Raw genomic sequence first — 22,515 nt, 5'->3', positions numbered from 1 at the left:
TGTTAGCAGCCTCTCTGCCGTTTTCGGCTGACCATTCAAATTATCTCTTCAGCAGCCAGTTCGTGCGCCTGACCAATAAGCCATGATAGCTCTTGTCTTCTGAACTCGTCATCATTGAGGTGCATGCTCTCAAGCTGTCTTTTCTCCTCCAAGATTGAAAGAAACAAAGGATTTACGTCATTGGTAATACCAGCACGAAACCATGACCTCAACACTTGACACATCCCTATTGTTCGCGCCTGAAGATTACTCCGTTGAGGGACTACCATCTGCCCTGAGGCTGTGAACAGTCTTTAACACTCGGCAGACATGGATTGTATCGTGAGAAAGTCGAGAGCCATTCGAGAGAGCCGAGGGTATTGAAAGCGCTCATGCCAATAGGCTATTGGATCACGAACAAACTTGTTGCGGTGAGTTACTTGCCATTTTTCGAACTCTAGCACGTCCATGAAGTACGGCGTGACACTTTTGGTCTGAAGCGGCTCGTTAGTATGGCGGTTGTCAATGACTGTCAATGAGTCTTTGAGTGCGCCATGAAGTCTCGGTTATACTTTCAGCCCCCTGAACAGAATGTTACATCTATAGGCTCCAGAAGGCAATGACTCACTTATATATAGAGGTAATAAAAACCTGCAGTCATGTATATATTTGCTCAGGGTTCAGGTGCCCTAATATGATCAATTATTACAACAGTAACGATGACTTATGTTCGATAGGGGTTCGCGGCTTCTCCTCCACAGGACGCGAGAATGTCACTAAGCGATCATCTATTCACTACGCTGTCATCTATTCAATTGAACGCCTTGGCGACGACCTTGTAAAAGGTCTCGCCCTGGATCGACGCGATCTCCTCTTCAAGCGCGGATGGCTGGCGGGAGCCGTCGCCGCCCGCGAAGGTACCGGCGCCCCATGGGGACCCGCCGTGGACTTCGGTAAGATTAGTCAGCTGCGCGAAGGAGGTAGAGTATCCGAGCGGGACGAAAATCATGCCGTGAGTAGCATAAGTCGAGAGCGCGTTCATGACTGTAACTTCCTGTCCGCCGCCGGGGCTAGCAGTCGAGACGAATTGGCCAACGTATTTATTAGCGAGGGCAGCCTTTGCCCAGAGCGTGCCAGTGGTATCCCAGAACGCTTTCCATTGCGCGGGGAAGTTGCCGTACCGGGTAGGCACGCCAAACAGGAAGGCGTCATAGTCGACGAGAGTGTTGGCAGTCGCAATCGGGTAATGCGGCTTGGGAGCTGCGTACATCTTCTGGAGAACCTCTTCAGGCAGTGTTTCGGGAATCAGGTAGATGGTCGCGGAGCCGCCGGCCTTCTCGATGCCAGATTTCTCGGCTTCGGCCATTTGGGCGATGTGGCCGTACATGGAGTAGATGATAATCTGTTTTAAGAGTTAGCGATACCCTTAACCGTGCGCCAAGCGAAGCGGGCATACAGCAACCTTGGGAGCCATTGTGGACGATTGAATGCAATTGAATAATTAGTAGATTGCAATTGAAGTGGGGCAATAGCTAGACTACTGTTCTGAGAAGAGTTGACAGACGGAGAATATTGGCAGGTTATATAGTGAGCGGTACCAAAGGCGCACGGGTTAAACAAGGCTTCGAACATAAGGTTCGGTGAGGGTTTGTCAGATTTGGTCAATGATTTGACGAGCTGAGATCGGGGGCTCGTCAACAATAATCGAACCCCTGAACCCAGTAGATCTGGCCAGTTCGAACTGCATGTTAACGTGATTTGGTAGAATAAAGGTGACAATGGCTTTGACAGAAGCCAAAGCTCTAAACTCTATCATCAGGGCTAGCGCTCGGATAGTCTCATTGCGGCTCACATCCGAGTCGCACGGAAAACGTCGGTTATGACTTGCTGCATTTACGGCAGAGATTACTAATGCTATCAGAACACAATGTGTGCCAAGCCCACTCCGCCCAGCCACACTGCCGCTATCTCGATTTGATCATAGCCGGCATATGCCGGCATGCAAAAAATTACTGAACCGTTGCCAACCCTGAACACGAGCAACAGAACAAGTCCCGACAAAAGTACCACCACTCCACAATAAATTGTATCCACGCCACCACATTGAACTTGTAAAGCTGGAAATATATATCAAACTGTTATTAAATGTACTTTCCATCATCTGCCGCTGTGATATTGCTGTAAATCAAAAATTACGAGAGTAGTCGCTGGTACTACTTTGTATGGTACGGGGCTCTTAACTATGAGGACGGACAACTTATGGCCGTGAGGTACTGAAAAGCTTATGGTTTGTGCTGCAGCGGAGGACGGGTTGCGGGTCACAGCGCGGACGTGCCAGTGATCCAAAGAGAGGAATGTGCGGGCGACCGAAGAGCCTTGGACGCCAGTAGCTCCAATGACGACAATGGTTTTTTTGATAGACATTGCAAGGATGATAATGTTTTGACTGAGCGGTTTTTGACTTGTTTTCTAAATGAGATGATGGTGATGGAAAGAACCTATTTGCCATAGGATTGAAGGAATTTATATAGCCTTCTCAAAACGCATTCACGACTTCGTCTGCTTGGCTTACGACCCCGCCACCCGCTGGTTGAAAAAGGATAAGCCACTAGTAAGCCAAAGCAGGACCGAACCCCCCGGACTTTTGCCACCAATATAGCACGAGAAGGTTAGGGCTATGCATCCGAATAAGCCACAAAGGTTCGTTGCAACATTGCCGCCCATACTAATCTGGAGGAGAACTCAAATTTCGCAACCGCAAAGGCTCTTTGTCTCAGAACGTACTTGCTGTTTGTGACTTCGACTTTGAATTTCGTATACGCTTTGCCTGGTTGGGAAGGCTCTGCGCATGATTGGCGAGTACTCGCAGATTCTCAGGCTTCCCAAGACTTTGTTACGCCGCCAGGCAAGTACTGGTTGGGTGATGCAGCCTACGGGATCAGCGAGTTTGTTCTTGCGCCATATCGATCGGTGCGATACCACTTGAAGAGCAACGGCTGGCCAATTTGAAGTACTTCCCCATCTAACTTGTCTTCTTTTCCATTCCGAGAATGCCAAGGAGCTGTTCAACCTCCGCCACGCCTCATTGCGCAATGAGGCTCTATAACTGTGAAGGCCGTATAGTCTCGACTTCCCTTGTTATTGGCACGGGTCATTTCAAAAATATCAAATATTGATACGAAAGAGAAATTAGAGGGAGAGAATTATTAGCGGGTAAAGCTTTTATTATAAATTACTAGAGTCGCGTTTACACGGTTGTATCGTAACTTCAGGCTCCACTATTTCTTGACGCGTAAATACGTGTCCAGATTCAGGTCACGTGCGGATTCAAATGGTAGCTCCGTTTACACTTTTAAATGGAGCTCCCGTCAGCGCCTGAAACACTGAGCCCTAGATGGGACTCCATTAGGAGGAAATAAATGGCCCCACCTAAATGGAGCTCCCATTTAAAAAAGTAAATGGGAGGGCAACTAAAAAAAGAATCAGGTCCTTAGTTTTGGGGGGGGGGGAGGGTGGGTTGGTAGATCTATCTTGCCCCCAAAGTCAAATGGCAAAAAAATACTAACCTAGCCTGCACAATCCGGACCCGCGCCACTCGTCCGCTCCGCTGGACCCAGCGGCCAATTTGACTTTACATCGGGGCATAGGGGTTTAATTGCACGGGGTGTTCAAAAGCAAATCAAGACCGATGACCGACGATAAGGCCTGTGTTGCTAAGCTATAAACTCCAGGTCACTGCATATGAACTAATGCTAAGAAGTAAAAGCATACGAGAATGGAGTTCCAGCAGTGGTCTTGCTGTCTTTGCCGGGTAAGCACGGAATATCATGCAGGCATCAATATATACTTAAAAATATTGACTTAATATCCAAAGTTAATTAACAGAGAATTTCCAGAGTTAATTTTGTCCAGGTGTCCTGATGGACAACTCCGCCTCTATATAAAGGCGGTGTGGTAGGTGTGCATTTACTCGATTCTCAAGCACGTTTCATCAATTTTTTTCTGCTATTCTTTTATAGTGAGTATAATTTGTAGCTTGCTAGTTCAATATCTTCTCACTTTATATTAAGGATATTTAAAGGCATTAGTTTTGCGTTGTTGTATGTATTTTCGTTTTCAGCGATTACTGCACACCATGAATGTTCAAGCTCTCAATCTGCCACTACAGAGCGTGGTGAGGATTTCGGCATTAACAGCAGTTGGCAATCTGGGCAACCTCAAAGCTGAACTCAAGGTTGGATTGGATGCCGGGTTGACTTTGAACGAAATCAAGGAAGTCCTGGTACACCTTTATGCGTACGCAGGTTTTCCGCGAAGCTTGAATGGAATAAGCACCTTTATGGATGTTTTGGAGGATCGGAAAGCTCAAGGCGTAAATGACATGGTGGGCAAAGATGCAAGTCCGCTTACCGACACGACTGACGATTATGAGCGAGGACGAAAAGTCCTGACCGAGCTCACCCAAGGGCCACAGACCAAACCGGCGCCAGGCTTTGGTGAGTTTGCACCGCGTATCGATGCCTTTCTGAAAGTACACTTGTTTGCGCACGTATTTGACAGTGATGTTTTGAACTATCAGCAGAGGGAGCTGGTCACCATATCTGCATTGGCTTCAATCGAGGGTGTGCAACCTCAGTTACAAGCTCATATCAGTATGGGCTTGAACGTCGGAATTTCGGTGCCACAGTTGATTGAAGCATTTGATGTCATTGAAAAGAACGTTAGCAAGGCACAAGCGGATGCAGCAAAAGCGATATTGTCCAAAATTACAGAAAAAGACCATTAAGAGTGGGTTGGTGCGTTGGTGCGTTGGTTTTGTGCAAAATCATCTTTTTAAAAAATAAGACTTTCTTTTTCTATTCATTACTTTTATAATGCCATAATCCCATTCTTGATTCAAACGGTGCAGTCGTTAAAGCGTGACCTTACCCTTCGCGCACACTAGGAAGAACGTGCGGTACTGGACATTCAACCCTACTCTCCCGACTATCAGTCCTTGAGTTGTAGCAAAATCGTAAATAAATAGTATTAAGGTCAAAAAACTTTCGATCTAAAGAGTGGCAATGTCGATGACAAAACGGTATTTAACATCACATTTCACTACGCGCTCATAAGCAGAGTGCAGATCCGGGCGTCAATCATCTCAATGTCGGATATAATCGCATGCTGGCCGTAAAAGTCAAGCATCTCCAGGGTCTCCTTAATTCCTCCAATAAGCGATCCTGCCAAATTCTGGCTCCGCAGTACAAGGGGGGCAGAATTAACGGTGGGCTCTAAAGGATCAAAGACCCCAACCAGCACAAGAGAACCTTCAGGGACAAGAGCTTTAACGTAAGTGTTCACGTCGTGATTGTACGGAACAGTGTCAATGATCAGTTCAAATTGGCCGGATACAGCCTCCATCTGCTCAAGGTTACTGGAAATGAGAAAGTGATCAGCTCCAAGCAAGGCGCTTTGCATCCTCGGCCTTTCCTTTAGAACGGCTGAAGAGAGTAACATCCGCGCTCATAGATTTAGCAAGCTTCAAAGCCATATGACTGAGACCACCAAGGCCAACAACGCCGACTTTCGACCTAGGACGGACACCACAGCGAAGGAGCGGGGAGTAAGTTGTGATGCCAGCACAAAGGAGCGGTGCTGCGCCAGCAAGGTCAAGGCTGGCAGGGATAGAAAGCACAAACTTCTCTGTGACAACAATCGTCTCGGTGTAGCCACCATAAGTACGAAAGCCATCACGACGGTCGAGGGTCCCATAAGTGAACGACGTGGAGTCGCAGTACTGCTCCCGGTCGTTCTTGCAGGTTGCACATGTCTGGCATGAGTTGACCATGCAGCCTACACCAACAGAATCTCCCACTTGGAATTTGGAAACATCAGCGCCAACACGGAAAACCTTGCCAACTATCTCATGTCCAGGAACCACTTGGTAGCCCTAGCCGTCGGGTCCCCAGTTGTTGCGCACGTGGTGAATGTCAGAGTGGCAGATACCGCAATACAGGATCTTGATCTCAATGTCGTCAGGCCACAGGTCACGCCTGGCGACAGTCGACGGAACGGGATACTTGCCGGCCTCGAGCGAAGCAAGACACTTAACTTTGGTAGGCATCGTAAAAGCTTTGCGTGTATACGAAAATTCTACCGATAGGTGGAAAGAAACCTGGTGCGAACTGCTTTATGTGCAATTCTTCGATAACTCCGATTTGGTGCTGGCCGAAGAGGACGTTTTGTTGACGACAATATTTAAATTTAAAACGAAATGATTAATTAACAAGTTTCCCTGGATCTCCACATAAGTTAAACTTCCGACGAGTGGTTCAGTACCTAACGTCCCTTAACCCTGGTGAGATACACGTGGAGTGAAGCTAATGCAGCCTGCTTACGTTGAGTCTGCCAAGCGCTGGCGAGCGAGAAAACCGAGTCAACCGAGGAGGTTTAAAAATGCTTCAAAAACTTAATCTGTAGGGACTATTTACTCACCCTGCCAGGGATTGGAGCCAAAATCAAGCCTGAAAAGCCAGGAATGATTTCAGAAAGCCAGATATACATTTCGTACGCTGCATGAACTTCCCAAAGCGTCTGAACTGCAAGTTACATAGAATCTATTTCCTTTACATTCTATGGTCCTCGGTCTCCTTTATCCAGAGAGAAGCGTAGCGACCAGCAGCAGACTAAAGTAAATTGTAATCAACTACATTAGTATTCTCCGCTGAGAAAATTACAAGGAACAACGGTCCATGCTACATAACTATAAACTAATGCAACGATTGCATAGAGTCTCACGAAATGACATATCATCAGAAAGTGCGCATTTCTATCCATCGTAACTGTACACAAGCTTCCCATTCCAGTAAGGTGAGACGTCCGACTTGACAATTTCAACGCCGTATCTAAGGCGTCAACCACATCTCTCGGTAGAGAATCACCTCAATCGCATTAATATTGTCTTCCAGGTGTTTCAATGAGCTGACACCAATAATTATGCCGTCTCCAATTAACTCTTTTCCACGGGCGAATTTGAGCTGGCTGTGATGGACCAACCATCTCAATGCTATCTCCAACAGCGTTAGCCCATGCTTCTCGGCTAGCGGTTGAATATGCTGAATGGCATCCCAATAAACATCTTTGAAGTATCGCGACCGATAGAGGGCACCTTGTGCTGTATTAGGTGAAAATCGCCCACTGGCAGGAATGTCCGCTTGTTTAGTATATTTTCCAGAAAAAAGTCCACCGGCAAGAGGACTGAAAACGACAAGGTCCAAGCCATAATGGCGCAATGCTGGAATTAGCTCGTCTTCTATATCACGGCTCATGGCGTTGTAGCGTCCTTGATATATTGTCGGCCGCACGAGGCCATGATCTCTAGCAAGCGTAACGATCTCGGCAAGGCTTAGCAGGATAGCATTTCGTGGCGACTTTAAAACTGAAATCAGTCTTGTAGCCGGCTGCGCTTGACCATCCTTCCTGCTCGCCGTCTGTATACACGCGAGCGGTGTCAATTTCACCATATCCCCGGTCATGAAAATAATTGAAAATTGTTTTCGTATCTTCTAAGCTTGCAACTCTAGCGGTGGACGAATGCGCTGGACCGAACGTCATACAACCTAAACATATTAAATAAAGACATTTGGTATTTCGATCAACACTTACCGAGAATAATGCGAATTTTAGAGGACATTTTAGCTCGCAGATAATAGAATTCCGCTGACTTTGAATTTCGCCGGATAAAATTAAAATCGGATTCAGTTTTGACTCTTCAGTAACTAGGCCTGCTTGATCAGACTGTCGTTGAATGTATTATTAGTGTCGCGTGTTTTTTGGGACATTGCTCCTTCATATACATTGCCATATCTTGGTTACGGTATATTAAGCTGGTCGGTCAAGCTTTCATTTGCGGCCGGGTCTATTCAGAGTCGACCCGATTCTCGCGAAGGCATGGTCCAGGCTCTATGTCAGCGGTCTGCATTAGCTCCCCCAACTTGCCACTTGCCACCAAACTCTATTAACCTTAGTTTGCCGAGAAGGAATTTTGGAGACGGCAATGGAAAGACGAAAGGAATGGGCAGTACTCAAGAACACTGGGACCTGAAATTAAGTCGCCTGGCCAGAGCTGCATTGCCTGTTCCCGGCGATATGACGTCAGAAGTTGAATGTCCGACTCAAAAGCCTTCTGATTTACCGGTTGGTTGGTCTACGATCAAAGCAGCCTTGCTTGCAGAATGAGGGCAACTAATACCTGCCACTACGTCCGCGTTCTGTGACGTCGAATTCACTAGGCTTAAACTGGTACCGCTCAACACTGAAAAAATGCTTGTTATATCCGGCGTCATGGTAAAGAAAGGCAGGATGCTTGTCTAGCCGGTGCCTAGCCCACAACTGAATAACATGCTTCAATACCGCCGCACTTGAAACCCTGAGTCGGTGCATCCAGAATTTCCCAATTTTCCCAGATTGATTGTCAATAACTGCAACGGCGCAGAATTATCGGAGATAAAGTCTAACACCGAGTTTTGTACTGAGTTTAAGCCCAAACACAATTAGTGTACAATGCAGACTAAGTTACGCACCCCCACTTAGTTTTCTTATATGACATATAACATTGGCCATCGAAGAAGAAATGAGTTACAATCATCCTCCTATCTACACTTACGCTTCTTACGTATGTTAAGTGCGACTTTTGCTCGCTAGACTACACTGCTTAGGGATGGTTCGAATGCGGATATCCGCCAAATCTGACCCTATCCGCCGTCCGCCATCCCCCATTACAAGGTTGGCGGATCGGGATCCGTCATTTTGTCGAATAGACCACCAAAGAGGGTCTTGATTGGCTAAGCCTCGCCATGTCGTCTAATCGTTGGTCGTAGCTCACTAGTAAAGCAATAGAAGGTCGATACTTTGTCAGGATCTTATGATAAAGACAAATAACGTGTATTGAATCACTAGTTGAACTACAAAGCAGAGCAGTATCGACAAAGCAAAAACAAAAGAGACAAGAGAGAGCAACTGGGATGAGGCGCGCTTATGTTATTGCGGCGCGCCTGGCTCAGCCACCACGTTGGTGCCGAGGCAACTACCAAGCTTCTCCCCTCTCGACACGTGTCATAGCCCCGGTTACCACGCCAACGACGGGTCCTGACACCGGTAGTCGACACCAAGGCGAAGCGTGCTGTCATTCTTAGGAGCAAATAGCACTGGTGCACCAGCTGGGCTCTTTGAGGGTTTAATAAAACTCTTTGCTAGATTCTCCTGAATATAATCTTGGAGAATCTCCAGCTCAGCCGGCGATATCGGGTACAGTGGTCCATGTGGTGGTTGTTTTCCTTCTTGAAGCTCAAAACCCTGAACCCTGGCCGATGTGGTGGTAACTGCGACGCCTTGGTCTCATCAAGATAGTATGAAGCGTCCTCCTGTTCCCGGATCTTCGTCTCTAGAGATTTAGTTAGCGGAGGATGGCAAATCTATCGAGAATCTATCGAATTACTTGCATTGTCCCGACAATTTTGCAAATATTTACAGGCTTACCACCATTGCCGACAAACATTTGTTGAAGTTCTCAAAACGTTGCAGAACACACCAAAGTGCGACAGGGTTCAGGGTTTCAGGGGAACACACCAAAGTGCGACAAGATGCACATTTCTGGCATTACTCTGATCCTCGAAGAAAAGCTTGATATGATTCCATATTTTGCGATAAGGGAGGATGCAGAATTGCTGAAAATATGAGTGAAGGAAATTTGAAGATGGTAAACAAACACGCGGGAAGTGTGAGAGAAAATATGAAGGAAATTTGCAGATGGCGTTATGCCTGTAGACAAGGCGACGCCAAGAAGGTTAGGGCAAGGGGACTTGAAGAATGTAATGGACAACAAGATTACCACTAGACCTATTATAGAATAAATGTAAACCTGATTCTTTTACTACCAAGTGTGGGTGGTACTACGTTTAGGGTAAGGGTTCAGCAGGTTTCCTTAAAGTTTCCTTAGAGTTTTGACACCAAAATGCCTACACTCTTAACTATGGTGCAGCATTTTCATGCAGCAAATCCGGGTAACAGTTCCCAAACTCTATTTTGTATGGCATCTGCCTTACCTGCCTACGCGCTGCAGCCTCGTGCAGCACTAGTTATATGTACAGGCAGTACAGGCTCTTAGGATCGTGGGCGTGTAGAAACAGTTCATAGTGTTTTTATATTTAATTTGTACTAATTCACTTTGTCACAAATGAAAACCGTCTTTTTCCTGTCATCGTAAATGTATATAAAATGTTGCCTGGCTCTGGAACAAAAATTTGCAGACTCTTGCGATCAAATAATATGGTGTTCGTTTCCAGTGATTTACATGATACCTAAGCCGATTTACATCTCAGTATGACTCGACAACATCATAGTGATCGAGCCAGAGCTGTATGTTTTCCCAATAATGGGATAACCCCGGGATCCTGTACTTTCGATTTCTAGGGGCTCGGCTCAGAAGCGATAGTGCATGACAGAAGCGATTGTTTTAAACCCTAAGCTCTTTCCGGCGCGAATAAAGAATTGGCTACCCTGTAACAGGCTAATTAAAGATGGATCAGCGCTAGCCCGCTCCGATTCAGATGTCTTCATCCTTGATGAGGATTGCGCGCCAACTTGGCGTCCCATACGTTCTGAAAATTACCCACGTCCTGTTATAAATATCCCCGGCCCAGTCTTGTTCTCTTTTTTGAATCTGCATTTTCTGAGGCTCATTGGCAGTCATGATCGCTCGATTTCTATATCATCCGTTTATAAAGATAGTCTTACTTGCCCTCTTTTATGCGACCTTAGTACATGCAAGTGATAAGCCCGTATTGTGTCTCCTGAAGGCGACGCCCGATCAATATCCCATGGATGAGTCTCGCCGCTATTGGTTTTTTACATACGCAAATCAAGTCCTATTCGATTATGCTCCATACTACTTAAACGATGATGTTTTCAATGGGAAAGCAACTTCTCCAGATGGATTCGTCGTCATGAAGTTCTACGCACCAGGCGCTATGTATGTTCCTCCAATTCCAGACAACGACGTTCACGTTTATTTTTACAATGGACAAGGTGGAGGTAGTAGGCATATTGCATTTGCTTACTATGCTGGATATGCGTATCACTTTACGTCCAGAAATGATTTCGGTGGGAGCTATTATGACACTGCGACATATAGCAAATTATATATCACTCAGGGTTCATGTGTAGAGGGAGAATACATGTGGCCCTATAAGAGGAATGGGAAGGAGATTGAGTTTACCAGTTGGTTGCGAAATTGGTCGGACACTGCAGATGACGCTCCAGATGAGTCTGGGCTTAACTCCTGAATATTTTACAAAAGAAGTTGGACAAATAAAGTGTCCGCGTCGAGAAATGTGATTTATGCAATCTTCGATCAAGAATGGTGTTGTTTTAGCTACCTCTCGATAGTTCAGCAGATGAGGCGAACACATCTCTAAAACGCATTACTATAATTATATCTGTCTCTGCCTGACGTTATAATCGGCGTCTCAGGAACCCATAGCTCTTGAGATACTTGTTGCTGGCTACTCTACGGACTAGGTGTATGAAGAGTAAGTGACAGATGACTTAATACCTCGCTCGGGTCATGCGGCACTAGCCTGTAGCTCTAAATCCACTCTGAATATTTGAAGAAGATAATGCTTCTTGTCTCGCGATCTCATATAGACCCAGGAAGTCTAACTTCTCTAGTGTAAGGAAACCTCGGCGATCGTCGTGTATAAGGCACCCCCGGACCGAAGGGACCAGGATCGTCGTAAGGTAGTGCTGGGGTTCCTCCCCGCGTCCTTCAAACAAAGGATCGGTTATTTTTAGTAATCGATTTTAATTGTTGGTTCGCGAGTATGGCTCTTTGTTCAGGTCGGTCGTGTATATAAGGAGGAGTTTGTCCCTCCCGATCAGATCAAGTATACAGCTGTATTCTTGTATTCTGGTATTCTCACATTATTGAAATATACTTTTGATTGTTTCTTCAAGTCTTAGTCTGGTCTAGTCTTAGTCTAGTCTAGTCTTAGTCCAGTTATATTCCAGTCCAGTCCGTAGCCTTGTGCCGCTACACTGGACGAGGCAACGGCAAATTCAACTGCCCCAAATGCAACTCGCAAATTTCAGGGTTGAATAGTCACTGTCGACATGTGCTGAAATGTGGCAGGGCCAATAGACACGAGGAGGACGTACTCATCGCGACAATCACAGGCTCAGACGCCAGTGACCATGCGACGGATCCAAGTGAACATGTCGATAATGTCGCTGGAGGTCTTGGATTTCATGTAAGTGGCGACATGCATGTGAGAAATGTACGTGCGTGACAAAGGAGTGTGGGAGGATATAGATATGGATGGACGTGGAAAACAGGAAGGGGGGCCGAGACTCTGATCGAGAAAAGCTACTGAGCAGTCCCACGGGACATTCAGGTCTATATATACACAAAGAAAACTCAACCTCCCCCGCTCACTATCACTACGGTATGCGGCTACCTAAAGTAGCCAGCGCACAGGATCGCCACCAGCGATCCTCAGGAGTGACGTCAGGACACACTCCAAGACTGGGCTCGAGTAAGCGAAGAAGTGGAGATTGACTATGTCTCACGCATGCAGAGGGTGCCGGTATATTGTGGATCCTCAGAATATCATCAACAATGTTCAGAAGGCGCATTTTATGACAGATCTGCCCTGCAGCAGCAACTATTTTTATGTCGAAGTTTCGGTTCTAGATGAAGATGAAATTTCGTCGCATCGTCAACAGCTACATATCCCGGCAGACATTGAACAGGTTCGTGGGCATGCATATCATCCCATCGAGTATGGGATCGACTTTGAAGAACTTAAGGGTTCTACTCGGGTCTACAACGCCAGTACGAGAGAAAGATCACTGTGGAGTCTGGCATGTCTTCACTTACAGTCCCATATCCGGTTTTGCTAATTTTTTTCTGGTTCTTTCGCGAATAGTGACGATGGCGTGCCATCAAGTAGCGGCAGCCTATGGGAACCTGCGTCGCCTCAGCACAAGCTAAAAGTCGTCAATTCAGTCCGCCCAGCGCCAATGCAACCGCAGGCTGCAGGAACACGCCCACCAATTACTTTTCCACCCTAAGGTCACGACCTAGGACTCAGTTCAGTCTGCAGCGACACAGGCGAAACAAGTTGTCGGTCCTGAGCGCTTGCCAGGTGTGTTGAAATGACAGAATGAAGTGTGCCTTGAATAAAGTTTATGCTAAGGTATATGAAGTAATTAAAAGAGACGGACACGTCATGAGAGTCGATGATGACAGTAATAATCATCATAAGAATGCGCCGTGCGGAAGTGGTCTTATGAGCTCAGCCGCCAAAGCTCATTATAGCTTATGCACACGTCACTCAGGTACAATCAAATGCATTATCGATATTGAGATAATAGCCCATACCGAACGAGAAACTTGACGTTTATAGTCCTGCTCACGTTGCTTCATTAAGGGTTGTGGTAAGACACATGAGCATTTCTCATACTAAACATTGGATATGTCATATGAGCTGATCCTTACAAAGAAGAATAGTCTGAGCTATTTTACTTATATTGAGTAAATCTTCCTCATACGAGATGTAAACAGTTACCTCGTGTGAGCTAATCACTTCTTATTGAGGATTAGACACAGTTCAAACTATCATACGATACCACTGTATATATACAGAGGTAGTAATTACCTTGGATACGATAGTTGATTCAAGCAATCAGTCTACGAAGATCCAGCAACTCTTTTAACTAAGTTCTAGTCGAACTTACTTCCACTGTGCCTTGCCGATTCTCATCTCTAGAATTTCATCACGCGTCGCGTGCCGTGAGAAGTCGATTTGCCATATCTCCCACAATAGACAGCCGAGGAGGAAATCCTTTGGTAGCTAAGTCGAGGATATATTGAACAAGGACTGATTCTTCCTGAATTGGCTGGAACATCGCGTCGTTGTTGTCGGCCGGCACGTCGGTGACGTAGTGTCGTTCACTAATACCATATCATTGCTGTGGCCCTAACGCTTAGCTATTTTTGGAGTGCTTTTATGGCAAGGATGCTCTTGCTTTCATTAGAAGAAGATTCCATTTTTTTGATGTGGAGGAAAAAAGTGTCAAGTATGGAGGGGGGGAGTCGGGTGGAAAACGGGCCGCTCGTTAGGATGCGCTGCTCGTTATAAATTTACAGGTTTAAACGCGGAAGAAAGATATGCCGGTGGACGTGTGTTTCCTCGGCTTTCCGGCCTGCCAAGAAACTCAATTTACCCTGCAGGGCGGGGTAAATTGAACCCAATCAAATCTCGGCGGCTGTGGCGTCGCTTGCAGAACTTTATTAAAAACCGGCGTCAGGGGACTTTGGTACGCAATACTTCCCGTGGTAAGGTGCCTCCAGCTTAGTCCCGACAAAAGTCCCCGGGCATCCGAAGTCTGAATACCACCGCCACCACCCCTTCAAATAAAAATAAATAAACTTGCTGTTTATTTATACTGAATGGCAGCTTGTTTTAATTTAGACAGAAAATCGCAGGAAAAAGCGCAGGTACTAATTTGAGCGGTACTTAGGCTCTTTACTATGGAAGGTCTGACTTTTCGTACTAGGGTTTCAGGGTTATGTAACACGAATATGTTGCCAGGGAGGTACGCGCGCGTTTAAGTAGTATGAAACCCTGAACCCAGATCGGATCAGTACTTAACATCCAACCTGTCTGGAGCGCCACTGAAAACGGGCTAGCATCTGTAGAGGCTAAGCCGGTACACAATGAAATGGCTGTGAGGAGGTTACCTAAGTTGTCGCGCTCTATCCCTGGAGACAAGATAGGCCAAAACCATTAATGTAACTAAAGTTTCTAATCGCAGTAAAAAACCCTTACAATCTACTTACTTGGTGATTACAGTACCTCTGTCCTCGACAACTGTCAAACCCTGCAGTAAGGTTTAGGGAAGATGGGAGTCGATTGCTAGTTAACTAATCTAGTAAATACGACAAAGAAGAGAAAAAAGGAAGGAAGGCAGCGAAGGAACACAAACAGAATCGGACACTCCCGGCCGGGTAATGGAGACGACATGAAGATAAGAGATAAGGAAAGAAACCTTGTCGCCCGACCGCTGACAAAAACTCGCACAAATCGAAGGACAAAATAACCAAGACGTGTTCAACAAACCAACACGCGAAGCTACACACTAATAAAAACGCTGAAACTGGACACTCCTTGTTCCATGGCAACGTAAGCAACGCACCTTGCTCTCGTCAAAGGCTTACAAATTCATAATAGCCGCAAAGGTAGCAAAAGCGATGAGGAATAAGTGCAGTGGTTGCTCTCTCCCTGCACCAGACGTTCCAGTGTCTGGAGAGTTGGTGGAGTAACCGATATCGTAAAAGGTGATTCCACTTTTGGCCAAAGGCACGGCTAGCGTATTCATCTTTGGGTCAACAGCCACCGAGTGAGCGGTAATGTTATCGGTGGGGATAGTTTGGACCAGAGTGTAAGTGGCCGCATCGATAATTCCCAGTACGGGGTCAGGCAATCCTTGCTTGGTACCATTGGCGGTGTTTTGATAAGCTGACACATAATAGAAGTTTGTTGTAGGATCATAAGTGACTTGATCTGCCCCAGCGATGCCGTTGATAGTAGCGGCGACAGTTCCCGTGCTTACGTCCATAATAGCAATGTGCGCAGTTCCATACGTGAAGATAGAGTCCTGACTGCAGCCGAGCAAAAGCTGTTGGTACGGACCGAATACTATGCCATGCGAATTGCAATTGGGTTGTTGAAGGGCCTTAATGAGCTTGAAATTTTCGATGTCAACGACATCGATCTCACCGCCTGGATTGGTTTTCGTCTCGGGAACCGACACGTAGACGTAGCCGTCAATCGGATTCCAGGCCGGTTGCTCGACGCCGTTGGTAGCATCAGGAAATGTTATATTACCAAGCACCGTACGGTTGGCGACGGATATAATGGTAACTAGGGGGATAATTTCCTCGGGATTCGTAACTGTTATCAGTTGACGGTTAACGTCGTAGGCGAACTCGTCGGCGCGATAGGTCGCTCCTGTGTGGATACTGGCAACGACAGTATTGTTTCTGAGATCAACAACCTTCACGCTGCCATCGCCGTCGCCCACGTATAACTCGTTGCGGTCAGGCAGCACAATAAGGCCGTTCGGTCCGGATGTACCAGGATCTGCTTTTCCGTTAACAAGGTTTAATCCCGCAAATCCCTTAATGTCGGCCGCAAGCGCGCCAGAGGCGATATTAACGACGTGCACGACACTGTTCGTCCTGTCTGACAGGTAGTAATAGCCGTTGTTGATGACCGATTGGTCGACGCTTGTAGAATTCTTGGGCTCCCACGGGACGACATTTCGTTCATTGTAAGAGACAACTTCAGCCAAAACAGCGACCGGAAAAAAGAATACAAGGAATAATGAGGGCTTCATGGTCGAGGCTATGAAATGCTAAATCGATTGTCTATCAGCAGTGCAAGTATAGAGCCACCTGAAGGACAATCTTACTTATAAGACTACGTGGGTTAAGCGAAAGGCCTCATTGCCTCTTCCGTTGGCCGGGTTTATCAACATTTTGATTTGTCAAAGGTTTCTTCTAACCTTAGCAGACTGCTAGAAAACGACCCAACAGCAATAGGTACGGGACTCTAGGGGGAGGTACCGCAAGTGGCGTCGCGCGGGGTAATTATCAGAGCGCGCCAAGGCTTGAAAGTGCGGAGAACACTCTTGAACCCTAATCCTGCTGCCGCTATTGTGAATACCGAAGACAGTGAGTAAAATAACGGCGAATTATCGTAGTCATCTAGCCCCTCATTTCACGTTGTACGACATTTTACCATCTGCAATGTACTGGGAAGACCCAGTAATCCTAGGTGCCCTGAAGTGCCCTGAAATAATACCTCTGTGCTACCGGTCCGAAATCACCTCTCACGCGAAATTGCAACTGGAGCGGGGAAACGCCTACATTGTGCCCAACATGGCACGGGATTCCGGGAAGCTACCATCCTGCTGTTGGGTGGGATTAGAGCAAGTCCCCAAGTCCCGTGCCGGCACAGCAATCTTTTGTTATTCCATCGATGGTGCTTCCTTAACAGCGCCACCGTCCCACTGCAACATCCAGTTGATGCCGGTTCAGGCTTCAGGATTTTACATCCAGTTAAACATTCTAACGCGTACACGGGCTGAAGTTACGCGTCGGCTCTCTGCCACTATAGACAACGTGTCCGGATACTGCCAATCGGCTAGCGAGGCCACCCTGACAACTTATTCGGGATAAGCTATCGAGGGGGTGTGGGGGCCGGAAGGCTGTTGTTTACGTTACCCTGAACCCTGAATCGCTCTAATTAATTTCAGGGACATATTTTTAAGCAGACTAGATCAGATACTGCTTTTGCGTCTTCCAAAAACACTTGCACACTACATATTTTGGCAGCGCATTCTTCTTCACATCAGCGCATATAATGTGAGACAGGACAAGCAATCCGGTGGTGTAATCAGACCTCATTGACGTCCACAGGAAAGCTTGCTACATGTTCAGGGATATTTTATCAGTTCAGAGTCATCAGGGTCGGACCCAGACGGACTTCTAAACTTTTCTATACTCCACTGTACGGTTCACAGTTTGAGCAAATTGGATCATTCAGTGTCTTGTACAATATGGTTAGCAGGAAATTTTTATTAGGGTAAGTCGCGTATCCATCCAGCAGTGCTATAGCGTGTGACATTCGTATTGCGTATGATTTGCCCTCAATCGCAATGGACACGAAACCCTGAACCCTGCATGCGAGAGGGCGGCAAAAACCTAATGGTTGTTGCAAACCCATGCCACCCCATCTTAACCGCCTCGTTGTGTTAAACTATCATCCAATCAATGTCTCTCTCGGTCCATAGTGCCTCCCTCTTTCGTTGTGTCTTCAAAATCGCGCAGTGAGCCAGTGAACCAAATCGCGGGTCTCGGATAGGCTATAGTGACACAGTGGCATTTGGGACGACGGATAATGCATTCGTGCTTCGCATGGTGATTGTCTCAGGAAACCCGAATTTACATTTCACAGACGAGGATGGGCTGGATGGCTACATAATAACAGCTATGCTACAGGTGTGACAGAACATGATAGATAGCCCTGACTTTGAAGTTTGAACGATGGCACAAGGAATCCCGTACCAACCGATCCGACCCCAACGACTCCTGTGTGGCTATTCTGCAGTCATTACGTGCAACATACTATGACTTGCGACATTGAAACACAATCTTTCGATAGGGATGGCGTTTTGCCCCAAAGTAACGCCTGTCGCAGGGTTTGCATGAGAAAAATGCAATGCTCTTGTGCAGGTGGCAAGGTAGTTCCACTTAACGGGTTTTCATAGACATCTGAGGCAAAATACATCCAATTAGTTATGTTCGATAAATTTATTTCAATTGCCACTATTTTATTGTAAATAAGTCGACATGTCTATACAAGATATCTTACTCTGTTGAGTCCACATTTCTACCTTGAAAAACATCTAGACTAAATTTTTCAGGTTTCAGACTTGCGTTCTGTCGGAAACGTGCACCTTATATCTTGGAGAGTTGCACGCATGGTGCTTGTTTAGCCTGCAAGGAGAGAGCTACGTACTCGGCCAGACGAGGTATGGACATCTCAAAATGAATAACAACAGGAGCAAAGTGAGATTGGCGTTGCGATGTGGATGCAGCAAATGCTTGGACATGAAAGGGTACTGGATTCTGCGTAAACCACAAGTCTTAATCACTTGCATGTCCCAAATGTTCTAAGTTCATATATAGACAAACAACAAGGAAAGACTAACTATATTGTCCCAAAATGATGTTTAGATTCTTGTATATCCTAAACCTCTAGGAACAGGACTATGGATAATGAGATTTAAGTAGTAAAGTGGATTACTACCTGATGCTCGTTTATTTTTGACCAGCTCGGACGGAGAGTGTTTAGGGGAGGACGGACGATGACATTGATCCGAGCACGTGATTCCTCTGTGGCTGTGCCCCTGGTTATACTATCGACATATGTAACAAAAGTACACATGACTTTAGCGGGGTCGCTCGTCGGCAGCCTGGATATTTGGTTCAGAGCTGTTCACCACCATCCGATTTCTGAGAAAGTTTTCGGCAAACTGTCGTCGGGAGCTTGTTAATTTCCCGGGAGTTGAGACACCGCTTATTCCGTCATCGGGTGCCAAGGTTTACCAAGTTTCGGCTCTGTCATTCATCGTTTTAGCCTCTCATGCAAGCATTCTACCCCGCACGCTAAGGGTATTCAAACTACAGGGCTTGCGTTGCAACCCTGAGTAAGTCCAATATTATACTAGTGGGGAATAGTGCGGCTGCAAAGTCAGGGCGGGGGCGCGGCCAGCCACTTCTCCACAGAGAGAACTTGTAGGGTGATATCATACTTAATGCTCGAACTGAATGGCAATGGGGAATTTGTTGTTTTCGTTGTTCGTTGTCTCAGTACATAAGATCTATAAGGCATCCGTCTACGCATATAGTCCCCCATCACATCATTTCGCCTCCGACATCTTCTTCTTGCGCACTGCTTCTTTCTAACTCAACCTTCCGGATTTATAGCCACATATTGCTTCGCTGTCTCAGATTGACATTATGGAACCATTGGAGAAAAATAATGACCTCGGGCACCAGGAAACTGCGGAAAACGTGTACCGCTCCGTTCGTGTCGACCCTGCCATTGAGAAACGCGTGGTGAGGAAGCTGGACTTGAATCTGATGCCTATTGTCATGGCCCTATGTGAGTTCCGGGCTGTCTTCATCAGCTCATTGAGAAGTGCTAACACATAACGTAGATGTCATGTCCATCATGGACCGTTCCAACATCGGAGCTGCAGATGTTGCAGGCATGAGCAAGGGTATTCATGAGAGTAACCCACAATTTTCGTGGCTTAATACCATCTTCTATATCCCATACGTTCTCTTTGAGTGGATGGCGTTGATGTGGAAAGTCCTGCCTCCCCACATTTGGGCTTTTGGCTGCGTGCTGGTTGGTCTGTTAGAAACCACCCGACTGAATGAAAGCTGATATATGAGTGATAGGGGTCTCGCGGCAACCCTCCAAGCTCTCACAGTAAATTGGAAAGGCATGATGGTCTGCCGGTTCTTCCTAGCCATTGCAGAAGCCGGTTATGGTCCTGGTATTCCGTATCTTCTCTCATTCTTCTATATGCGGGGTGAGATCGGTAAGCGTTGCGGAGTCTTCCTCTCCTGCTCGCCTCTCGCGACCGCCTTTGCTAGTGCTCTGGCCTATGCCATTACTCTTCATAAGCAGAAATTAGCGGCCTGGAGATTGCTGTTCTTAGTTGAGGGTCTGCCAACGATACTCCTTGCCTTTGTGGCTTACTTCTTCCTCGCAGATTCTCCACAAAAGGCAAGGTTCTTGACTGAAGAAGAGAAGGACGTTGCGAGAGCGAGAGCAATTAGGCAAGTTGGGCAGGAAAGTGAATCACGTGTCGGAAGCGTTAGTTTCAGGGACGCAGTAGAGGCAGTGATGGATCCCAAGAACTGGCTCACCGCTGTATGTGAAATCTCGTCCAAGCACTTCATTTTACCCAAATACTGACAAATCATACTACAGCTTATGTACTTCAGCTGCAATGTCTCGTTCTCCTCCCTTCCGGTCTTCCTTCCCACCATTCTCACAAAGTAAGTCGCCGCCCTTCGCCTTCGCAAGCTTGTCTAACTCCGTCGCTACAGCATGGGCTACACGAGCATTCGAGCCCAAGGTCTTGCCGCCCCACCTTATGTGCTTTCTTTCATACTCTGCATCGCCACGACTCAGATTGCTGACCGCATCCGTCAACGCGGTCTCATCATCATCATCCTCTCCCTCATAGGCGGAGCCGGTTACGTCCTCCAAGCCACTTGCAAAGGTCTCGCCGTCCGCTATTTAGGTATCTGGCTCTCCGTAGCTGGAATTTTCCCCTGCATTGCCAATATCCTTCCATGGGTTTTGAACAACCAGGGCACTGACACCAAGCGCGGTGTCGGCATCGCATTGCTGCAGATGGTCGGCCAGTGCGGGCCCATCCTCGGAACAAGGTTGTACCCTGCCAAGGAAGCGCCATATTTTGTAAAGGGTAAGTCAATATGCGCGGCGTTTATGTTCCTCAATGCCTTCTTGGCGCTGGTACTGCGGAGGTACTTGAACTGGCAGAATAGGAAGTTCAGTGTGAGGGAGTCCGATTTCGGCGCTGTGATTGGGGGTGACGGGAAACAGGAGGTTGTCGCTGTGGAAAATGAAGGGTACGGCTTCAGAAATATCTTGTAAATGGCGTTTACATTACAAAATGATTTCGCGCGTTGCGATTACTGTTGGAGATTCTTCGTAGTTCGGTGTTCGTTAAAAGAGAACATTTGTGTACGTTGTTTAGTGAATTACGAATTGCACTCGTACCTAGTCTTGTAATTGGGGCCACAATTAACGGTAGTGAAATTTATGGTTGGACTGGAACTCCGGTGTGGCGATCCATTCTATCCGTGGAATGGATGTGGACGCTAAGCGCAACTTCGCGATGGAATGAATTCACGAAGGGTATCAGTGGAGTGGATGGACAGTGGAATGGATACGTTGAAGCTATCAATACCTCGATGACTAGCCCAGCGCCGCCTAGCCCTTTTTTCTCATTAGCCCCTAAAACCTGTAACTCCTCTTCTCCCTCCTGGCCACCTAACAACTGCTTCCACTCCTTGAGCGACTTTTTTTGCGACGCGGGCAGCTGTAGAAGGTGCTCGTTACGGTGAATAAGGCCAGACTTTTACCAAGAACCCCCCGGCACAATACCTATTATATTGGCCTCCATACGATTACGTGAAGAGTCTAATATTCCACCGCAAGATGAGAACAACCTCTCCACATCTGCTCTCATGGGTGCAACTGAGAGAACGTCGAGCCCCATTTGAGCTAGCCGGGATAAAGACTTAGTTTCTCGTGCCAATACGCTAACGGATCAACAACATCCTGGTCCGAGTCCAGGCGTAGACGCTGCCACTCTTCGTATTCATCTGTTGTGGTGTACGCGTGCTGAGAATGAGAAAGCAGGGATGCCTGGCGACACTCTTCTCGACTTTTGTTGAATTTCGTATGGAAGACCTTCCGCCGTTTGACATCTAACGTCACGCTGCGTATAGAACAGACGTTAAGATGCCTTGTGTCCTGAGTCCCAAAGTCCCTGAACGAGCTTCTTTGCTGTATCAATCCGTGAAGTTTCGTTGGCCCACCAATTCTCGAAGTATGCCCATCGATCGGGGTGAAGGGCAACAGCAGCATAATAAACAGGCCTCTCATCTAACTTCTCGTACAGACATCCTGAATTCCCTCTAAGGTAGCTAAAGGCGTATTTTTGGTCGTCTGGCTGTTAGACTTGTCATGTTCAGTCATATTGCTGTCTTTTGGTAGGAATGTTGACTTGCGAAGCACAAGAATTAGGCGTTCTGAAGCCGTAGCCGCAGCTCAGGGGCAGCCCCTGCCTCTAAAACCCGAACCCTAGAATTCTGTC

General features: G+C 46.8%; 9 protein-coding genes across 9 annotated transcripts; 4 read left to right on the top strand and 5 right to left on the bottom strand.

Annotated features, from left to right (window-relative positions):
* Positions 1 to 630: 630 nt before the first annotated feature.
* V1508DRAFT_441447 (flavoprotein-like protein) lies at positions 631 to 1,588 on the bottom strand. Its single transcript, XM_066942291.1, has 2 exons — positions 1,436 to 1,588; positions 631 to 1,381 (listed from the first exon to the last, which is right to left on the bottom strand). The coding sequence occupies exons 1-2, from the start codon at positions 1,451 to 1,453 to the stop codon at positions 791 to 793; spliced, it is 609 nt and encodes a 202-aa protein (XP_066793738.1). The 5' UTR covers positions 1,454 to 1,588; the 3' UTR covers positions 631 to 790.
* Positions 1,589 to 2,077: 489 nt separating this feature from the next.
* V1508DRAFT_423820 (uncharacterized protein) lies at positions 2,078 to 2,568 on the bottom strand. The gene has a single exon (XM_066941219.1). The coding sequence runs from the start codon at positions 2,401 to 2,403 to the stop codon at positions 2,137 to 2,139; it is 267 nt and encodes an 88-aa protein (XP_066793737.1). The 5' UTR covers positions 2,404 to 2,568; the 3' UTR covers positions 2,078 to 2,136.
* A 1,107-nt stretch (positions 2,569 to 3,675) lies between these two features.
* V1508DRAFT_423816 (carboxymuconolactone decarboxylase family protein) lies at positions 3,676 to 4,859 on the top strand. The gene is made up of 2 exons (XM_066941218.1): positions 3,676 to 3,997; positions 4,050 to 4,859. Exon 2 carries the CDS (start codon positions 4,082 to 4,084, stop codon positions 4,763 to 4,765), a length of 684 nt encoding a protein of 227 aa, XP_066793736.1. The 5' UTR covers positions 3,676 to 3,997; positions 4,050 to 4,081; the 3' UTR covers positions 4,766 to 4,859.
* A 170-nt stretch (positions 4,860 to 5,029) lies between these two features.
* Positions 5,030 to 6,360, bottom strand: V1508DRAFT_457540 (chaperonin 10-like protein; the record flags this gene model as incomplete). The annotated part of the gene is made up of 6 exons (XM_066942686.1): positions 6,042 to 6,360; positions 5,942 to 6,014; positions 5,461 to 5,911; positions 5,323 to 5,417; positions 5,227 to 5,250; positions 5,030 to 5,086 (listed from the first exon to the last, which is right to left on the bottom strand). Exons 1-6 carry the CDS (start codon positions 6,083 to 6,085, stop codon positions 5,030 to 5,032), a joined length of 744 nt encoding a protein of 247 aa, XP_066793735.1. The 5' UTR covers positions 6,086 to 6,360.
* A 506-nt stretch (positions 6,361 to 6,866) lies between these two features.
* On the bottom strand, positions 6,867 to 8,016 carry V1508DRAFT_463779 (NADP-dependent oxidoreductase domain-containing protein; the record flags this gene model as incomplete). Its single annotated transcript, XM_066942880.1, is given in 3 exon segments — positions 6,867 to 7,440; positions 7,460 to 7,580; positions 7,627 to 8,016. The coding sequence occupies 3 exon segments, from the start codon at positions 7,652 to 7,654 to the stop codon at positions 6,867 to 6,869; spliced, it is 723 nt and encodes a 240-aa protein (XP_066793734.1). The 5' UTR covers positions 7,655 to 8,016.
* Positions 8,017 to 10,595: 2,579 nt separating this feature from the next.
* Positions 10,596 to 11,562, top strand: V1508DRAFT_250792 (uncharacterized protein). Its single transcript, XM_066936388.1, has one exon. The coding sequence runs from the start codon at positions 10,710 to 10,712 to the stop codon at positions 11,301 to 11,303; it is 594 nt and encodes a 197-aa protein (XP_066793733.1). The 5' UTR covers positions 10,596 to 10,709; the 3' UTR covers positions 11,304 to 11,562.
* A 1,014-nt stretch (positions 11,563 to 12,576) lies between these two features.
* V1508DRAFT_451154 (uncharacterized protein) lies at positions 12,577 to 12,918 on the top strand (the record flags this gene model as incomplete). The annotated part of the gene is made up of 1 exon (XM_066942498.1): positions 12,577 to 12,918. The coding sequence occupies one exon, from the start codon at positions 12,577 to 12,579 to the stop codon at positions 12,916 to 12,918; it is 342 nt and encodes a 113-aa protein (XP_066793732.1).
* A 2,182-nt stretch (positions 12,919 to 15,100) lies between these two features.
* On the bottom strand, positions 15,101 to 16,419 carry V1508DRAFT_451152 (YVTN repeat-like/Quino protein amine dehydrogenase; the record flags this gene model as incomplete). The annotated part of the gene is made up of 1 exon (XM_066942497.1): positions 15,101 to 16,419. The coding sequence occupies one exon, from the start codon at positions 16,417 to 16,419 to the stop codon at positions 15,235 to 15,237; it is 1,185 nt and encodes a 394-aa protein (XP_066793731.1). The 3' UTR covers positions 15,101 to 15,234.
* A 3,190-nt stretch (positions 16,420 to 19,609) lies between these two features.
* V1508DRAFT_359350 (major facilitator superfamily domain-containing protein) lies at positions 19,610 to 21,287 on the top strand (the record flags this gene model as incomplete). The annotated part of the gene is made up of 5 exons (XM_066937100.1): positions 19,610 to 19,754; positions 19,810 to 20,011; positions 20,057 to 20,534; positions 20,595 to 20,662; positions 20,714 to 21,287. 5 exons carry the CDS (start codon positions 19,610 to 19,612, stop codon positions 21,285 to 21,287), a joined length of 1,467 nt encoding a protein of 488 aa, XP_066793730.1.
* Between the last annotated feature and the right edge of the window lie 1,228 nt (positions 21,288 to 22,515).

Source organism: Lipomyces doorenjongii, assembly GCF_038497915.1.
Source record: "Lipomyces doorenjongii strain NRRL Y-27504 unplaced genomic scaffold V1508scaffold_61, whole genome shotgun sequence".
NCBI classification, from domain to species: domain Eukaryota; kingdom Fungi; phylum Ascomycota; class Lipomycetes; order Lipomycetales; family Lipomycetaceae; genus Lipomyces; species Lipomyces doorenjongii.
Note: the sequence above shows the minus strand (reverse complement) of the source record. Positions and strands in the feature narration are given on the sequence as shown.

What these genes read in the sequence shown, in the direction of transcription:
- V1508DRAFT_423820 (XM_066941219.1), bottom strand. Translation starts at nt 2,403, where the DNA reads ATGTCTATCAAAAAAACCATTGTCGTCATTGGAGCTACTGGCGTCCAA.
- V1508DRAFT_423816 (XM_066941218.1), top strand. Translation starts at nt 4,082, where the DNA reads ATGTATTTTCGTTTTCAGCGATTACTGCACACCATGAATGTTCAAGCT.
- V1508DRAFT_250792 (XM_066936388.1), top strand. Translation starts at nt 10,710, where the DNA reads ATGATCGCTCGATTTCTATATCATCCGTTTATAAAGATAGTCTTACTT.